The sequence below is a fragment of the Dendrobates tinctorius genome, unplaced genomic scaffold, assembly GCF_039654945.1.
Source record: "Dendrobates tinctorius isolate UK_male_01 unplaced genomic scaffold, ASM3965494v1 ptg000163l, whole genome shotgun sequence".
Taxonomy (NCBI): Eukaryota; Metazoa; Chordata; class Amphibia; order Anura; family Dendrobatidae; genus Dendrobates; species Dendrobates tinctorius.
In genome coordinates, this window is record NW_027361830.1 from 6,976,648 (window position 1) to 6,996,946 (window position 20,299).

At 42.8% G+C, this 20,299-nt stretch overlaps 1 protein-coding gene across 7 annotated transcripts in view; it reads right to left on the reverse strand.

Moving 5' to 3' along the window:
- Positions 1-3,915: 3,915 nt before the first annotated feature.
- LOC141052858 (nucleoside hydrolase-like) overlaps positions 3,916-20,299 on the reverse strand; it is a 74,312-nt gene continuing 57,928 nt past the window's right edge. For all 7 annotated transcript variants that reach the window (XM_073550167.1, XM_073550169.1, XM_073550171.1 and 4 more), the window contains 3 exons: positions 13,467-13,578; positions 7,326-7,462; positions 3,916-4,400 (listed from right to left, as the gene is read on the reverse strand). In XM_073550167.1, coding sequence (XP_073406268.1) covers positions 4,053-4,400; positions 7,326-7,462; positions 13,467-13,578 — 597 coding nt within the window. In that variant the 3' untranslated portion in view covers positions 3,916-4,052. The remainder of the gene's footprint in view (positions 4,401-7,325; positions 7,463-13,466; positions 13,579-20,299) is intronic.

Below are 20,299 nucleotides of genomic sequence, written 5' to 3' on the forward strand. Positions count from 1 at the left end.
CCGTTTTCTGGACTTAGCTTGTATTTTTGTTTTTTCCTCCTTCGGTGACTCATTCATAACAGAGGAACTCCAGTGTAACTCAGTACTAGGAGATCTTCACACTAAAAGGCGCTATAAGAGGAGACGATCAGAAAGGCACATGTTGGCGGAGCGTTGGAAGGGAGCATTCCATCTTGCCTGGAGGTTGGCTGAGTCCCTGACCCGGAGGACATGGCACGGAGACCGGCACCTGTGTGTGTACTACAGACTGAGTAAAGCTTTGGAACTACAAGCCCTGGTGTCCTCCATTGATTCTTGCGCCAACACACTCAGCACCACTACATGTGGGTACCAGCTTCTACACCACCTGCACCTCTCCCTACATCCACACTGCCCTGGGGCTACAGCTCCACCTGTGGGGAGCTTTTACATCTCTGCTGCAACCCATCACCAGCCCCAGAGGATCTGCAAGCAGCGTCGGCCTAACATCTCACTTGCCGAACACCACGGGTGGCGTCACGAACTATTTATCTAACTACATTCCACCATACACAATTTCCCCATTACTTGGGCGCCCAGGGCCACGGTCCGGGTCACTGCTGCTGTGACACATCCCACTGATAACGGCCCGGTACCGAGTACCCCACAGCCCTGGGAGGGCGACCCATATGCAGTTTGTACACCTTTAACATGACGAAGCAGTTCAGTTACCCAATACCCATCTACCACCATCCTCCTCTGACTCCTTTGAAGCCAGGGCTGTCAATCAAGGCATAGGAGTGCAGAAAATTATACAAAGCAAGTAGGAGAAAAGTTGCACTAAACTGTTTTGGTCATACTAAGAATGGAACGCTGCACCAGTGCTTAGTGTGAACTATCATTTTGTGCTTATAGACCCTTTAAAAGGGATTGCTTTAGCTGAGGAACATATTGTACCACCTATACACAGGATATGTGAATATGTGATAACTTGCTGATCGCTGGAGGGAGTTTGACTCATCTGACCACCACAATTACTGAGAACAGGTCTTTGCAATGGAACTTCACTTACAGTCAATGGGAATGCTGGAGATAGTTTAATACAGCACTCAAAGTGGACACCGCTCTATTCTATTGGGGCATTTCAGAGCCGCATTCAGTTGAACCACCAGAGATCATAAAGATACCCAACCTATGGATAGAAGATAACTTGATGAGTTGAGAGTTGGGAACAACCAGGGCTGCCACTGGGAATTTCAGGGACCCATACAGGCAAAATTTTCCAGACTCCCATGAGACTCCGTCCTGGCTCCACCCCTCGAACTGTCCACAGTCCCACCGCTCTCTCTTGGAAAAACTCCACTTCTCACCAATCACACATTAACAGTTCCCATCACCAGATCACACATATAGCCAGCAGCTCTTGTTTTAGCCAAAAGATTTTTTTTTAATCTGCCACCACGAGAAGATAGACTCTTTTGGCTGGGCCCTACTCTACTCAAATATGCAATACAATTTAGGTATATTTTTATTTATTTTTCAATTTTTAATATGACCAATAATATCACATCCAAAAGGGACAAATACAACCGCACCATGACCAGACACAATATTACCACCACATAGTGACCTATAATACCACATACAAGGAACAAATACAGCCACATCATGTCCAGACCACATGTTACCACCACAGTGACCGAATAATAGCACATACAAGGGACAAATACCACCACACCATGACCAGACCACATATTACAACCAGATGGCGACTGAATGCTACAATACTGATCATTAATAAAAAAACACAATATTGTCACCATAAGTGCCATTATACACAAGAGATCTGTACTTAGTATGCAGTGTCTGTGTAAAGGTAATGCAATGATCACCAGTGACATTATACACAGGAGCTCTGTATATAGTGTCAGTGTAATGGTAATAAAATGATCACTGGTGACATTGTACACAGAACCTCTGTATATAGTGCCAGTGTACATGTAATATGGTGATCACTGGTGACATTGTACACAGGAACTCTGTATATAGTGTCAGTGTACAGGTAACACACTGACTCACCAGTGATGTCTCTAGGTGAAGTCCTTCATCTTTGATTTTCATCTTCATCCAGCACAGACCACCATGACGTCTTCCAGCCAGGGCTCATCTCTGTAGGAAATAACACAGTTATCTAAAGCTTCGCTTGCATAACACATTACTTAATTTTTTCCCAACTTCTACACTATATCAGATGAAGAAAAGAAGGCAACATAGTGTTGCTCTGCACAGGAACAGGACTGCCCCCCATTTAAGACAGTATCCTCAAAAAAATTAATACACTACAGTAATTATATGCCTTAATTAGCCCCTATTGTAAAAATATCCTCCATCCTGGCCTGTGTATCTCATTCCTGACTCCAGCCATATGTTCTCCCATCCTGCCCTCATGAGTATCCATTCTGCCCCCATATAATCTCCCCATCCTGCCACATCTGTCCCATGATCCTGAACCATGATCCTGCCCCATCTGTCTCCATCTTGCCCCATATTCCTGCCTCATCTGTCTCCATCCTGCACCTGTGTCACCATTCTGCACCATTGTTTTTACATCCTGCCCCTTGTCTAAATGCTGGCCCTTGTCTCCATTCTGCCCCATGTATCCCATCCTGCCCCCTGTGCTTCCCATCCTGCCTTCCATGTCTCCCATCTTGCCCCCCATATCTCCCATCCTGCCCCGGGCTTGCCGCTTTCAATAAAAATGAAAAAACACTTTTTTCCTTACCTGGCCACGGTCCGGTGCTGACGTCCACCACAGGCATTTGAGTGCCAACTCGATGGCGAATGATAATGACGTCATACGCTGGCAATGTGTGCAGTGATGTCAGCTGCCAGTCTCCGATTGGCTAGCGGCTTTTAACTATTGCCGTGCAGGACGCACGGCAATAGAGTTTAACTGAACCTGCGTCTCGGATGCAGGTTCAGTTACTGCAGCGGCAGAAGCCTGCCACTAGGGCCTGGTGAACAGAAGAGATGGTGCCCAATGCGGGTCCCCTCTGATCATCGGGCCCCATACACCAGTCAGAGCAGTAATGCCCTGATGGCAGCCCTGGGAATAACCTCTAAGTGTTAGAGATATAAACTAGCCTTATTTGAAACAAGTATGGTAGCTATATTGTAGACAAAGTCCTGTTTCTTATTTTTCAGGTTTAAAAAAAAAGCCAAAGTTCTTCCAGATTCATGTTGACACATTTTTTCTGTATCATGGAATGTAATAGGTGACAAAGTAGATAAATGATGTATAAGAATAAATCCATTTACTCCAGTTTTGATTAGGTTTTAAATCCATTTTATTTTTTGTTCATTAGTTAACATTAAGGGAGTTCAATGCTGATGTAAATTTGTCACAATATAAGGTGCTGACACTTTATAATATGCAACATGTTATAATTTTGCCCTAGTAAGAAATTATGGGAGTAATTCATCAAAGTGTATTTGCCAAAAAACAGATGTATACTACTTTGAAAAGTCACAACTTTTGAGAGCAAAGAGAAGTTGTTCAAAAATGTTGCAACTTTTCACCTTTTCAAACCAGTTTCAAGCAACAAGGGTGGAGTTGGGAAACGTCAGAGTGGTATAGGTTGTGGCTTAGGGTGCCCATCAAATTCATCAATAGAGCCAGAAATAATATTTTTGGAGAGGCACATGGCACTGAGAAGATGTGCAAAATTCACTGAAAGTAGTGCAAGCCTCTTAATGAATTTGGTGCATCTTATTTCTGCACACCCATCATTGATGATGTATGAAATACCATTGGTGCATGAAAGTCTTAATCAATCAGGGTCCAAATACCCAAATGTATAAAAGAGAGAGGAAAGCTTTCAGGTGGGGATTTAGCATAGTGTGAGTCTTCATTTAGAGTTTCCTGCAAATGAACTGAGAACAAAGAATGCGAGCAGCTTATAATCATATGCACTTTAATTCTGATTACTAAGTATAAAGGATTCCATTGTGAACAAGCCTAGTCTGATACAGAATCTATTGCACAGGAAGCCTATTAAAGTGCCTATGTTACATATACAACACAACCAGATTATTTATTTGATAGAGGATTCCATAAGTGCTGTAAACTTTTCCATATCACATCCATTGATCACAAAGGCCTTGTGTGTTTTCTTAAGATCTTCAATTAAATCCAGCACCATCATTCCCCGAGCAAATTTTCCAGAGAGCTCCACAGTCACAGCGCATTCAATGACTTTTGAAACTATACTGCCATCAATGGCTGCTGCCATTGCAAAAGAATCACAGGGAACAAATCCAGGTCCATCCACAATGGCCTTCTGCTCCTTCTCACTCCTGGAGTATTGCAAGCTGTGGGCATAGATCTTCTTTATAAAGTCTGATTTCTGGGTGCCCATATTCACCCATTCATCATACCACTCCTGTGTGATCAAAACAGAAATCATGAGGTATCATGAAGTATGAAGATCATGTACTTTTGCAAAACTATATTTATGTGAATCTCCCCATATCCGTGTCTTACTACTTTAGCAGTACATTTTGCTTTTATCCTTACTTTTAGCACCTAAGATTGCAAAATAATGAAAAACTAACTTCTTCCCACTGCAGCCATTGTTCATATTTGCATTTTCATTTCTTCTTCTTTTTATTCCAAAGGTCATAATTTTTTTTCATTGGCATACATATCTGGGTTTGTTTTTTGTGGGACAAGTTGTCGTTTTGAATGACACCACTTATTTTACCACCGACTGTGCTTAAAACCAGGGAACATAGTGTGGTGCAATGGTGAATTGTCTTTTTTTGTCTTCTTTTCACGTCCTTCATTGTGAAGTAAAAAAACTACCTGGTATCATGACTTTCCAGGTCAGTATGATTACTGTGATTACAAAATTGTATTCTTTTTTGCTTTGTTTTAACTCCATCACAACATATGACGTACATTTACATAATATGTTGTGTTCCTGACTTTGATGCGGCCACACATGCTGAGCCCACATCTTTCTCATCAGATTTTTTCGGGGGGCCTCCACAAAAAATGCAACAAGAGGCTACATTGTATCTACCCCAAAATGGTGTCAGTAAAAATGTCAACTCAGGGCGCAAAAAATAAGTCATCACACAGCACTGTATTCCAAAGATTGAAAATGGCAACACAAGTTTTTTGTTTTTCCTTTACCAATTTCTTAAAATCTTTTCAACATTTAAGTAAAAAAACTATACAAATTAAACATGGTATATTGCGCTTTTTTCCGGCAATTTCAACAAACTACTTTTTTTCCCGCTTTCCAGTGCATCAAATCATAAAATGAGAGATGTCACTCAAAACTTTAACTCGTCTCACAAAAGGCAAGCCTCAAATGGATATGTAGGCAGAAAAATAAAAAAGTTATGGCTCTTAGAAGAGGAGGAAAAAGCAAAAACAAAAAATTGTTCAGTGGTGAAGAGGTTAAATGGTGTAAAAAAATTGTAAAATAAAAATATATTTTTTTATCTCAATTTTCTGATACATGTAAGTATTTTAATTATTCTGAGGATGGTGCTTTTTTACGCATGGCGAATTGACCTTATTATTGGGATACATACACTGTTTTGATCTCTTTTTACTGCATTTTTGGGGGGTTGGGGAGTGGCAACCAAAAAATGGCAATTCTCGCATTTCAATGTTTTTGTCTTTCATCTTTTAGCATACTGGTTAAATAATTTTAGATTTTGACAGATTAGAATTTGAGGATGTGGGGGATACCAAATATATGTATTTCTTATCTCTTTACTTTTTAAATGAGAAGAATGGTGTGATTACATTTTTTAATGTTTTCTTTATTTTTTTATAGTTTCTAAAACTTATTTCTTCACTTTTCAGCCTACTTTAGTCACCATAGGGAACTTTAACCTCTGATCATTTCAGTGTTCGTTTTACAAGCAGCAGTACTTGTACCCTCTCATTTGTAAAGTGCCATGGAACATGTTAGCACTGTAGAAATAAAATAATTATAATTAATACTTCATAATTGCAGTAAATAGTGGAAATGATCGTCTATGTAGCTCAGCGTACAACTTTCAGCATGCCCATGGCTGACATGGCATCACAGGGGCGGGTGATAGGTACCTGATTCTGAAGGCCAGGAGAATCGCTGCTAGTGTTTGACACTGAGATTAAAGGCGTTAAATACCAGTTTCAGAGCTATGTGAAGTCTCTGCTAGAAGCAATAAAAGTATTGTCTGGCCTTATGGTACAAGTATGCAGACACTCTTTGTGACCTGAGACTTGTTTATCCACACAGTGCGTACACTCTGTACTGTAAGGATTCTCTGATGCCGGCACCGGGAGCGGGCAGGCACGTGACAGCAAATATGGCTAGTTTCACACTAGCGTATGGCCGAGCTGCGGAGGGATGTGGACTTCCTCTGTGAAGCTCCGCCTATGGCCGCACCTCATCCGGTCAGCTCCGCCTACGTCGTCATACATACCCTATCTTTAGCATTGGGTACGCAGTCAGTGCCGATGTATGCGGATGCCTCCTCATGCGTCATTTTGACGGTGCGGCAACCTGTGCCGAATGTAATGAGTTGCATTTTGGTGCGTTCGCCGCACTGTCAAAATGACGCATGCGGAGGCATCCGCATACATCTGCACGGCCTGCGTACCCAATGCTAAAGATAGGGTACGCACGCTGCATGCCAACGTAGGTGGAGCTGACTGGAGGAGGTGCAGCCATGGGCGGAGCTTTACGGAGGAAGTCCGCATCCCTCAGCAGCTCGGCCATACGCTAGTGTGAAGCTAGCCTTGCAATTATGCGATTGACATACATGCAGACACATGCTGACTAGATGTGTGGGGCCTTCCTCAATTCATGTCTAGTCGGAATGTGGCTGGAAGTATGCTAATCGAATACTTGCGGTCACATGACCACCCGCTGCCAGCACAGAAGATTCCTCAGAGAGCGCAGACATAGAGTGAGTGTAGACTTGTACCCCAAGGCTGGAAAACCACTTAAATAATGAATGCTGGCTGCACAATTCATCCGTTGTACATGTATGGTGGATGCCAGGAAGGGGTTAAAGAGGTTGTCTTGACTAAATAAAAACAATTGGGGATATTGATGGAGTGAAAATAGCCAATTCAGAGATAGTCAACTGCTGTTACTGCCATGGATCCAGGTCAGGCTACACTGGAGGTCTGCACCAACATCATGAGGAAATGTACCCTTGTTCTTGCCAGAGGACCAATAGAACCTGTAATTGCAGTGGTCAGGTGACTACAATAGCGTATGATCTGATGTTTCCCTGTAACCTGTTAAGAACCATTGTTAATGTACATTTGATATATGAATTTTTAGATTTCTTACCCATGAGAGTTTATGACGACATGAAAATTCCCATGTAGCAATATAGGTTGTACATAAGTAATCATTGAGGACAATGTACGCAGCTTCTGGGTCTGCAAGGAAGTTGAATTCTCCACAAGCTGAAGTATTTCCTCTTGCTAAAGAAAAACAATGTTATCAGTAACATGATTTTACATTAGAGGCAACAAAATATAATGCAGTTATTGCATCTGAAAAAAAAGTTTTTGCAAATAAAGTCCTGCAGCCTCATTTAAGAGTCTCAAACACGGGACTAGCCAGAACTTCCTCCAGGGAAGGACCCAGCCAAGGAGTGACTCCTTTCGGAAACCACCATTACCACCATATTAAGTGGCCCTTTAAGTCAATAACCAGCTCTTTACAAGTTTACAGATATGACAAGGGAAATACCAAGGCCAGGTATCCATCCACTGACAGCTGTTTCGGGGTGTTGCCCCTCATCAGTGTGAAGTAGGATTCTGGCTAGGTGGGAGCAATGCCTAGTAGACCAACATCACAAAACAATCACTGACCTCAGGGAGACCAGTCAAAGATGTCATCCCCTGAGGAAGAAGTCTTATGCACTTCGAAACGCGTTGGGAAATAAATGATTAATCTATCTACGTAACCTGGATTTGGTATCTTGTTTAGCAGCGCACATAAGTCCAAGAATTTTATTCCATAAAAGACAAGGTGAGATTTTGCATGGTGCCCCAGATCGATGTCGATTGGAAGAAATACAAAATGACTGTCATTTTCTTGCTATTGCACCAACAGTTGTCTCCTCACCCAGCGTCTTACTTATGGTTTTGCAGCCCATTCCAGCTTTGTGCAGGTCTATGATCTTGTCGCTGACATCCTTATAAAGTTCTTTGGTCTTACCCATGTTGTAGAGGTTAGAGTCTGACTGATTAAGTGAGTCTGTGGACATTAGTCTTTAATAAAGGTGACTATGTAAGACGGCTGTCTTTAATGCAGGTAGCGACTTGATTAGGAGCAAGTAACTGGTCTGTAGGAGCCAGAACTCTTAATGGATGGTAGGGGATCAAATACTTATTTCTCACTGCCACTGAAAAATGCTAATAAACGTATAGAATTTATACAATGTGATTTTCTGGATTTTATTTTTGACACTCTATCTCTCAATGTTAAAATTAACCTACCCTTACAGTTATAGACTGTCCATGTCTTTGTCAGTTGGCAAACTTACAAAATCAGTAAGGAATCAAATACTTATTTCCCACAATGTATATTTTTTTTAAGCTTAAAATAAAGTTTTCAAAAATGTGTGATGAAAATGGGTGATGTGCAAAAGGGCCTCACTATATAACTTTAGTATAGTGTTCAGTTTTTCTCAACAAAACTTGCTGTTTGATGAATTAGGAAAAGCTATGAGAATAATTAGCAATTTCTAATAAGCAGACTTTTTATTCTGCCATCATGTTTCCACTTTTCTGTAGTAAGCGCAGTTCTGTTGCTGTACTTATGTGGTAGGCTCAGTTCTGTTTCCATATCTAAGCAGTAAGCTCATTTCTGATCCTGTATCTATGCAGTAGGCTCTGCTCTTGTTTCTATTCACTAAGCTCCATTCTGTTCCTGTTTCTGTGTAGTAAGCTCTGTTCTGTTCCTGTATCCATGTACCAGCCACTGTTATTTTGAAAGCCTTTTACCACTGCTGCTTTCATGTAGTTGTAAGGGGGTGAAGCACCGGAGGAGCCGAGGGGGAGTTGCCTTCCTAGCTCCGTGCCCGGAACCATCGAGCAGGTCATTAGGTTCCCTGGGGGATGCTTTGGAGGATGGGACTGTTTGCAGGAACAGGAAGAGGGCACGACTGGGAGCGGGAGAATTGCGCGCGCTTTCAGCAGAGCCGCGCAGGGGTGGGAGCAGAGAGGATGCTGACACAGGAGGGGAGAGGAGAAGGGTGCAGCTGCTGGAGACTGAGGGACTGCGGACACAGGCGGTGGACAGCGAGCAAGAGTGTAAGTACGAGAAGCCTGTCACCGCCCCGTCTGGAAAGCTGGTTGCTCCCCTCCTTGTAGAGACTTTGTCACACCGACAGACCACGTACCTTGACAAGATGCTCCCCTGCAGAGAGACCCTACCTTACCCTGAGATGTTTCCCTGTGACCAAGGGATGTACCATAACGTGACGCTGACCTGCCAAGAGAGACTGTCCCAGGCAGAGCCCCTGACCCCGTGAAGAGTATGCCGCTGTTGCAGCAGAGGGAAGGATCTTAAGTACAGGGGGATACCGCCATCCGCATAACCCTTAGGCTCCCACGTTAACCCCCCATACTACAGTTGGACTATACCCAGGACTCCAGAGACAGAGGACATCAAGCACCGCTTGTGCTTCGGTGCCTACGTTGGAGACCAGTGATCTCTGCAATCAAGATCTCCAGGAACTGATAAGTTTCTTCCCCATAAGAGAATAGCTTCTTGTTGTTTGCACCCCTTATACTTCTCCAGTTCCTGATATAACCTTTTACAGCATTTTCTCTGTTATACTGTATGTTTACCAGTATTACTCCCTGTAAATAAACCTCCCCTTTCACTGTTGGTCTGCCTGCTCCGTGGTGACAAATATCCCTCCTGCAAGTTATTACACTGTGGCCAGAGTTAAGCAGGCTAAAGGTGGGCTGCCACAACTCGTGAGCCACTGCTTTGTGATTGCCCCACAGGCCACAAATTTTACAACCATCCCCTGAAGAAGACTATGAAAAAAAATGACATACTAACAGCAGACTGCACTCAAAAAATAAAAAAGTAAGTCACTGACCCCAACAACGCTACAACAGCAAAACTGCTAAAAACTGAAATTCTGTACATCTATTCTTTTCAATATTTAACTACAGACTTTAAATTAACTAAGGGGGCTGCAGTGTTCTTGAACTAATAAAAAGAAAATGACAACAAAAAATGACTGTATTTGAGCTTACTGACATGGTGAATTTTTGCCGTTAAAACAAAAAAACCACAGTATTTTATAGTATCTGCAGCATGTTTTTGCAACTTTTGCACCCATTCAAATGTATGGGAAAAAAAAGAAGTATAAATGAATAAAAAAGTGAATATTTATGCAGCATTTTTCCTGCCAACAGTTTTTCTCTGTAGAAAAATCTGTTGCAAATATTCAGTGTGTGTAATGCTTTATGAATCCAGCTTTAAACCTCTTTACTACTTGACGTATCCAAGCATCCAGGTCGCCTGGTACTTAATGACCTTGGATGTATGGATACGTCATGGTGATTGCTCACACACAAAATCAGCTGAAAGCCGGCACTCACTGCAGAAGCGGTGACCACACCGCTCCAGGCACTTTAACTCCCTAAACATTGCAATCGATATCGATCTCAGTATTAAACAGGCAAGCAGAGTAAGGGGGCCCCCTCCGCTCTCCGATCGGCACCCCAATCACGTCATCGCAAAGCGCCGATAATTGCCATGGTGACCTGATGTCATCATGAGATAGCTCAAAGCATGTCTGCAAGTTTGTCTGTCAGTACAGAGCTGACAGTTTGTAAAGCATAGGAATGCTCATGCATTCCTATGCTTTACAAGCGATCAGACTGCAAAAAGTGAAAGTCCCATAGTGAGACAAAGTAAAAAAAAGTAGAAAAAAGTAGAATAAAGCAATGCAAAAAATATTTTTTTCTATAAGATAGTTTTTATTGTGTAAAAGCACCAAAACATAAAAAAATATAAATGTGGTATTGCTGTAAACATACTGACTTGAAAAATAAAGCAGCCTTTCAATTTTACCACACGCGGAACGGCATAAAAAAAAAATTCCTGAATTGATGCTTTTTGTTCATTTTGCTTCCCAACACGAAAGTTTTTCTCATAGTGCTAGCGGAGATGTTACCGAGGTCACCACAGTTCAGCCCAGCTGGGAATGGAGCTTCAGTGACTGGACGTAACCTTGATTACGTCACCACTGGGCTCTGAGGCCGCGCTCGCAGCAGTTCAGTCACCAGTGGTTTTCAGCCTGGACGGTCACATCTTGGCAACGTCCTGGTTAAAAACGGTTTATCCCCCAGACGTGACAGAGAGGTATTAAATATTTTTTTTTTTATTTTACTTTTATTACACGAGAACGAGGGCTTCGCTGAAATTAGGCATTTAAATAAAAATGGAAAACGGTGTTTAGTCTTATTTCAAATAAAGGACTCTATTCTGGCTGTGTCTTTATTTACCATACAACCATAGAATTAGTAATGGATAGGTGTCTTAGACGCCTCGCCATCACTAAGCCGTGGACTTGATGTCACCTGACAATACAAAGGTGACATCAACGCCACAAATATGAACCCCACTTGCTACCGCTGCAGGGCAAGTGGGAAGAGCTGGGCAAAACGGCAGAATTGGCACATCTAATAGATGTGCCTTTTCTGGGCAGCTGTGGGCTGCTATTTTTAGGCTGGGGGGCAATATCCATGGCCCCTTACCAGCCCGAGAATACCGGCTCCCAGCTGTCTGCTTTAGCAAGCTCGTTGTCAGAAATGGGGAGGACCCATGCTGTTTTTTTTAAATTATTTATTTAAATAATTGAAAAAAACAGCATGGGGACCTCTCTATTCTTGATAACTAGCCTTGCTGAAGCTGACAGCTGAGTGTTGCAGCCCCGAGCTGTGAATTTTGCCTGGCTGGTTAGCAAAAATACAAGGGAACCCACGCCGTTTTTTTTTTTTATTATTATTTATTTACAGCACAGGAGCTGCTGATGAATACTCCCATCTTCCGCTCCTGCTCTCACTATTATTAGCAGATGCAGGTGTCAGATGATGGGAGCAGTAGTCCCATCAGCTGACTCCAGTGACAGGAGGTAAATTTTATACCTCCGATCACAGCTGAGCGCTCACACTGTCTTGACAGCGTGGGAACAGCGGATCTCTGACCGGCGTGGATGATTTCACCCCCGATCAGAAACAGTGTTTGCTGTGCTGTCATACCCATGGCAGCGCGACAAACACCTGGTGTTCGGGCAGCCGAACCCGAACAGTAACAAGGACTTCCTGGTGAAGTCCGTGTTCGGTGTCCATGCCCAAATAGTAGGTGTTCGGTATGGGTGCCGAACTTTGCTGTTTGGGTTCCCCCATCTCTATTCCAGAGGAATTAACATATGAACTGACACGTCAGATTTCAAAATTTTGGCCTGGTCGTTATTAATGTCAAAATTGGCTCAGTCACTAACGGTTAAGCATCCACTGAACTTAAGAGCAGCACTTGCATGCTTTATAGCAAATAGCTTGTAAACGCTATGCTTCTTGCCAAGGAGACCAGAAATCACTAAGGCTAATTTCACACTAGTGTTTATTCCACGCAGCGCACGGTGCCGCTAAGCCCCGCCCCCTGCCCGCCCCATCCGGTCATCGCCGCCTACTATCGCACATGGACGCTTGCAATCTGCACACCCTACCTTTAGCATAGGGTGTGCAGATCATGCGCTGGCCGTGCGCTAGTAGGATTTTGGTGTGCGCTGCGCACTTTTGAAGGTGCACCCATGTGCGCCGAACGCAGCATGTTGCATTTCGGCGCACCTTCAAAAGTGCGCAGCGCACGCCAAAATCCTACTAGCGCACGGCCAGCGCACGATCTGCACACTCTATGCTAAGATAGGGTACGCAGATCGCAAGCGTCCATGTGCGACAGTAGGCGGTGATGACCGGATGGGGCGGGCAGGGAGCCGGAAGGGGGCAGGGCTTAGCGGCGCCGTGCACTGCGTGGAATAAACGCTAGTGTGAAACTAGCCTAACTGACTGTAAATGTGGCCAGTAGCTTATGCAATGAGCAATTAACCATTAAAATTATTTCTATTCTTGAGAACAGATGATTCTAAATAAGAGGTAAGTTGCAAAAGTTGCAGGTTTTCACAAGTTCTTTGCAATTTTATCCATTTAAGAAAATGAGAGAAACAAGGTAATCTAGCAGCTGTGACACCTTTTAAAGGCTAACAATTTTTCTTGTTTGTTGGATATCAAAAAAAGTATATTTACAATACAGTTTCTTACCGAGAGTAATAAATCTTCTTTGAACTGACACTATGCCAAAAGTTTTTTCTTTTTCCTACATTTATATATGAGCAATATTAAATGTACTAACATACAAACAAAATACATGACAACAAGCCATACCGTGACTTACATTCCATATTCCCTCCCATTATGTACAAGCTGTAAAGTTTCTTAGGGAAAGTATGATCCATTCTTACAGCGAGAGCCAAATTGGTCAGTGGGCCTGTAGCTACTAAAGAAATCTGCAATGAAAAACAGGTTAAAAGAATTAACTAAGCCGTGTGCACAATTATTAGGCATTTTGTATGGTTTACAATTTTATTATTGAACAACTACAGTGCTGTCAATCCAAAAAGGTCAATAAATCTAATAAATGAACATTTAAATAAAATAAGTTTTGTCTTCATGAGAATATCTGTGTGTATAGTTATTGGCCAACTATTCTATGCACAATTGTTATGAAACTAAATGAAATCTCAATTGTTTGTCTATTATTCTCACTTTAACAGGTGAAAACAAATAAGATACTAAAATAGATTTCTGACATTTCCCCCAAAAAATATTGGAGAGCCTTTTGTTCAGTAAGGCCGGAGTCACACTGGCGATTAAAACGGACGAATGCAATGCGCAATCCTGCGATTGTCTCGGCCCGAGGATCGGATCCGATCAAAAATCGCATGATGTGAGCTGCCCCATAGAATAAATTTTGGAGTTGTAGGGGTTCATTTAAGGGGTTAATTCGTTGTATTAAATTGCAGGGACTCCCACTGACGTCACTGAGGCTGCAGGGAGTCCCCGCAATTTAATACAACGAATTAACCCATTAAATGAACCCCTACAACTCCAAAATTTTACCCACAAGCCCTCATATAATTAATAGTGATAGACAAAAAAAACATGAAATGAAATTGTTAACTATATGTAAACCATGTGTCATTTCATGTCGGGCAGGAGAATGTTATACAAAAGCCGGCTAATGTTTCAGCGGCTATTCTGCAATTAAGAACTGTATGAATTAGAAATAAATATTATATATATATATATTATATATATATATATATATATCTATATCTCTATGACATGTATGAAATACACTCACTGGCCACTTTATTAGGTACACCATGCTAGTAACGGGTTGGACCCCCTTTTGCCTTCAGAACTGCCTCAATTCTTCGTGGCAGAGATTCAACAAGGTGCTGGAAGCATTCCTCAGAGATTTTGGACCATATTGACATGATGGCATCACACAGTTGGCGCAGATTTGTCGGCTGCACATCCCTGATGCGAATCTCCCGTTCCACCACATCCCAAAGATGCTCTATTGGATTGAGATCTGGTGACTGAGGAGGCCATTTGAGTACAGTGAACTCATTGTCATGTTCAAGAAACCAATCTGAGATGATTCGAGCTTTATGACATGGCACATTATCCTGCTGAAAGTAGCCATCAGATGCCTGTTCTTAGCTGAGAGGAGTGGTACCCAGTGTGGTCTTCTGCTGCTGTAGCCCATCTGCCTCAAAGTTCGACGCACTGTGCGTTCAGAGATGCTCTTCTGCCTACCTTGGTTGTAACGGGTGGCAATTTGAGTCACTGTTGCCTTTCTATCAGCTCGAACCAGTATGCCCATTCTCCTCTGACCTCTGGCATCAACAAGGCATTTCCGGCCACAGAACTGCCGCTCACTGGATTTTTTTTCTTTTTCGGACCATTCTCTGTAAACCCTAGAGATGGTTGTGCGTGAAAATCCCAGGAGATCAGCAGTTTCTGAAATACTCAGACCAGCCCTTCTGGCACCAACAATCATGCCACGTTCAAAGGCACTCAAATCACCTTTCTTCCCCATACTGATGCTCGGTTTGAACTGCAGGAGATTGTCTTGACCATGTCTACATGCCTAAATGCACTGAGTTGCCGCCATGTGATTGGCTGATTAGAAATTAAGTCTTAACACACAGTTGGACAGGTGTACCTAATAAAGTGGCCAGTGAGAGTGTGTGTATATATATATATATATATATATATATATATATATATATATATATATATATATATATATATTTATTTATTTAATGTGTCTAGATCCATTAATTCGTTTGTGGGGGGAAACCTGTCATTGGGCTCCATTATATGTCCATTTAGCTATCCTGCGCAAAAATCTCGCAAGAAGGATGTCAAAAGGATCCTTACATGCGATTAAAATCGCATCAATGAAGAAAAAAAAAAATCGCATAAAAAACGGATCACTGGTTAAGATACTCTTGTGCGATTTCGGACAGTTAAAATGGGACCGATTTTTTATTCGTTGTGTGTGACTCCAGCCTAACAGTCACAAGCTTTCCTGCCAAGGAGTCTGTCAGTTCCTTAATCTGCTGACCATCAACTTTTTGGGCAAAACCAACCACAGCCTTCCTGAAACTGTTCAGAGAGGTGTTCTGTTATCCTTCACTGTAAATCTCCCATTTAAGAAGGGCTCACAAGTTCTAAATAGGGTTTAGGTCAGGTAAGGAAGGGGCCATGTCATTCTTCCATCATTAAGGCCTTTACTGGCAGCCAAGCAATGGAGACTTTGAATCAGATACACATTTTTCCTATAGCACTGATTTGAATAAAGTGTCTTTTAAAAATTGACAGTAGGTTTAGAAGTTGTTTTCAATTCTTATGTTCCAACTAGCTCATCTTTAGGCTGTGTGCCCACGTTGCGCTTTTTAAGCGTTTTTGCCGCGATTTTCGGCGCGAAAACGCTAAAAAACTCATACTGAACGCACCCCATGCATTCCTATGGCATTCCGCACATACTGTGCTAATGATGCGTTTTTTTCCGCACCCATAGGAATGCATGAGATCCGCTTACTTCCCGCATGTGGCTATGCCCACCATGCGCAAAGTGAGCGGCTCATATGCAGATGGTACCCACAGCCAGGAGGAGAGGAAACTGTCCTCCAGGCCCTGGGTACCATATCCCTGTCAAAAAAAGAATAAAAAAAAAAAAAAAAAAAAAAAAAAAAATCGGGTTATTTTCACCTTCCGGCGTCCCGCGCAGCCTTCCCGGGCCTCAGCGATGCTCATGTTCCCAGTAATGCCTTGCGAGTCCTTTGGTGATGTCACGGTCCCGCGATACTGTAGCGGTCCCTATTCCTTGCGAGACCGCTACAGTAACGCGAGACCTCATGTCATCAATGGTCTCGCAAGGCATTACTGGGAACGGGAGCATCACGGAGGCCTGGGAAGGCTGCACGGGACGTCGGATGGTGAGAATATCACGATTTTTTATTTTTTTTTTAGTATTTTTAAACATTCTATCTTTTACTATTGATGCCGCATAGGCAGCCTCAATAGTAAAAAGTTGGTCACACTTGTCAAACACTATATTTGACGAGTGTGACCAACCTGTCAATCACATTCCAAGCGATGCGTCAAATCGCTTGGAAAAGTGCTAGAATTCTGCACCTGAAAATCGCGGGAAAAACGCGATAACCGCAAAAGAAATTGCGCAGAAAACGTGCGGAAAAAAACGCGCGTTTTCTGGGAAGGAGTCCGGTTTCAGGAGTCAGGTTTTAAACGCTATGTGGGCACATAGCCTTAATAATATCAGTCCAAAGATGTACTCCATATGCACCTTGTTGATATCTGAGTCAAAGAGGAGGACTATGACTGATCCAGCCACGGGCCCATTTATGTGGTCCGTCAAAAGTCACTCTTCTCATCAGTCCATAAAACCTTTGAAAAATTTGCCTTCAGTTATTTCTTGGCCCAATCTTGACGTTGCAAATTGTGTCTTGGTCACTGGTGGTCCGGTTTTATCCTTCTTGACCTTGGCCATGTCTCTGAGCGCTAAGCACTAGAGCGTGTTCGGGAAACATTCGCCAATCTGACATTTGGCACAAGCGTAGCACATTTAGATTCGTTTTCACGAGCATTTTTACTCAAAGTCGGCAAAAGTCAGTCACAGTTCGGTAAATCATCACGTTTCCAATATTATTATTATTATGCATTTATATAGCAGCATTTATTCCATGGCGCTTTACATGTAAAAAGGGGAAATATAGACAGGTACAGTAAACATGTGTAAGACAAGGGACACACAAGTACATAAGGAGAGGGGACCCTGCCCGCAAGGGCTCAGTGTCTACAGGGATGGGTAAGGATACAGTAGGAGAGGGTAGAGCAGGTCGTGTGGTGGTTCAGTAGACCGAGGATCATTGCTGGCTGTAGGCTTGTTGGAACAGGTGGGTCTCCAGGTTCTGTCATGAAAACCTCAAAAAGATGAAAAAAAATCCTCCAAAAAAATCCTCCAGCTGCCATTTTACTTGGGTCCGCTGCACCCTGGATTAGTGCAGATGCATTTGGGCCTGTCTGGTTTGTAACTGAATTTTTTGGAGGATTTTTTTTTCCTCTTTTTGAGGTTTTCATGTTACAGTAGGGACTGACAAGTGTAAAGAACATTGACGCAGTTTGTCAGCTTCCGTATTAAGGCCCTAATATCGACCAATACCTTACATATATTGATATGTTTTTTGTGCACTTTTTATATTTTTTCCAGGGTGCAGTTGGGCCCAAAAGGTTCTGCAAACTTGTTGCCTCTGTTCACATGGGATGCATTCTAGTTGGCACTGGGCAGCCCCCCTATATGGTGTTACTAAGAGGTTGTGAGCCAGAAGCCCTGCATTCCCTGTGTGAACACTGCCACATGCGGATTATTTTTTCTGCACTGGTGTACCACACAGCCAATCCCTGATTGTAGGCTGGCTGTTTCATTTGGTATTTATGCACCTGTCCAGCTGCCATTTTACTTGGGTCCGCTGCACCCTGGATTAGTGCAGATGCATTTGGGCCTGTCTGGTTTGCAAGGGTCTTCAGGTTCTTCCTGAAGGTTTCCGTTGATGGTGAGAGTCTGTTGTGTTGCGGCAGAGAGTTCCAGAGTATGGGGGAAGCACGGGAGAAGTCTTGTATGCGGTTGTGGGAAGAAGCTTTTGTGTGACTTTGGCTAGGATAGTGGTGATGTATGATGAGGGGGACGTGTTTGATGAGGGGGACGTGTTTGATGAGAGGGAGTGTGAAGAGGTTAAAAAAGAGAGAAAAAATCCAAATATATTATAAAAAAAAAAAAAAAAAAAATCAAGACTCATGGAACATATTCACAAGGTGTACACCACCAATTGAGTTATTAGAAAGGGGGAAGGGGAAGGGAAAGTGGAAATTGAATAAAAAGTATACTTCATGTCATAAATAAAATGTCAAGTTAAAAGGAAATATTCATACATCATTAGATGTATATTGGATCATAGTGTGTGAATTGATGAAGGCCATGTTATTGGCCAAAACGTCACTTTTTCCATAAAGTGGAAGAACCCGTATCAATAAAGTATTCTTATATTCTTTGCACCTACTTTGGAGTGCCAAATATATTTTTACATTATTGTGGAGTGGAATCCTATTCATGCTGTGCAGCCCTTTTTTTGACCATTTGCTCCATGTCAGCGCAGAGAGGTCACTTCTGATCTAGTGCTGGACGTGAACTTGTGTGAAAAATCAATCTTCCAGCATCGAACTAGATTGTGCAAAAACTGTGTGGCAGCCCCATTACGTACTCCAAATTGCTTGTGCTAAAACTGTGTTTAAGTGCCAAATCAGAAGGCCACATTTGAAAATATAAATTTCTTGTATTAATACCATTGTCCTGAAACAATGACACATTTTGGCAGAATAATCTGGTGTGCTGGTAATATTTTAGCCTAGGCAAGAGTCCTCATTTCAGAATATGAATCCTTTGTGGTAATACTGCGGTCCAGAAATAAGGCCACATTTCTCCAGAAAAATATTTTGTGCTGGTAATATTTTTTGCCATGCATGAGTCCACATTTAAAAAAAAATAAGTTAGTGAGTGCTAATAGCATCTTCTGGAAACAAGGCCACATTTAAGTGTATATTTACACTGCTCAAAAAAATAAAGGGAACACTAAGATACCACATCGTAGATATCACTGAATGAAATATCGCAGCTGCAAATCTTTATTCATTACATAGTGGCATGTGTTGAGAGCAAGAAAACATAAAAATGATCAATGTAAATCAAAATTAATATCCCATGGAGGTCTGGATTTGGAAGGATACTCAAAATCAAAGTGGAAAATCAAATTACAGGCTGATCCAAATCAGGGGAAATGCCTCAAGACAAGGAAATAATGCTCAGAAGTGTTTGTGGCCTCCACGTGCCTGTTTGAAATCCTACGACACCTGGGCATGCTCCTGATGAGTCGGTGGATGTTGTCATGAGGGATCTCCTCCCAGACCTGGACTAAAGCATCCGCCAACTCCTGGACAGTCTGTGGTGGAATGTGACATTGGCGGATGGAGCGAGACATGATGTCCCAGATGTGCTCAGTCGGATTCAGGTCTGGGGAACGGGCGGGCCAGTCCATAGCTTCAATGCCTTCATCTTGCAGGAATTGCTGACATACTCCAGCCACATGAAGTCTGGCATTGTCCAGCATTAGGAGGAACCCAGGGCCAACCACACAAGGGGTCTGAGGATCACATCTTGGTACCTAATGGCAGTCAGGCTAATCCGGCGAGCACATTGAGAGCTGTGCGGCCCTCCAAAGAAATGCTACCCCACTCCATTACTGACTCACTGCCAAACCGATCATGCTGAAGGATGTTGCAGGCAGCATATCTCTCTCCACGGCATCTCCAGACTCTGTCACGTCTGTCACATGTGCTCAGTGTGAACCTGCTTTCATCTGTAAAGAGCACAGGGCGCCAGTGGCGAATTTGCCAATCCTGGTGTTCTGTGGCAAATGACAAGCGTCCTGCATGGTGTGTGGACATCGGGCACTCAGACCATCCTCATGGAGTCGGATTCTAACCATTTGTGCAGACGCATGCACATTTGTTGCCTGCTGGAGGTCATCTTGCAGGGCTCTGGCAGTGCTCCTCCTGTTCCTCCTTGCACAAAGGCTAAGG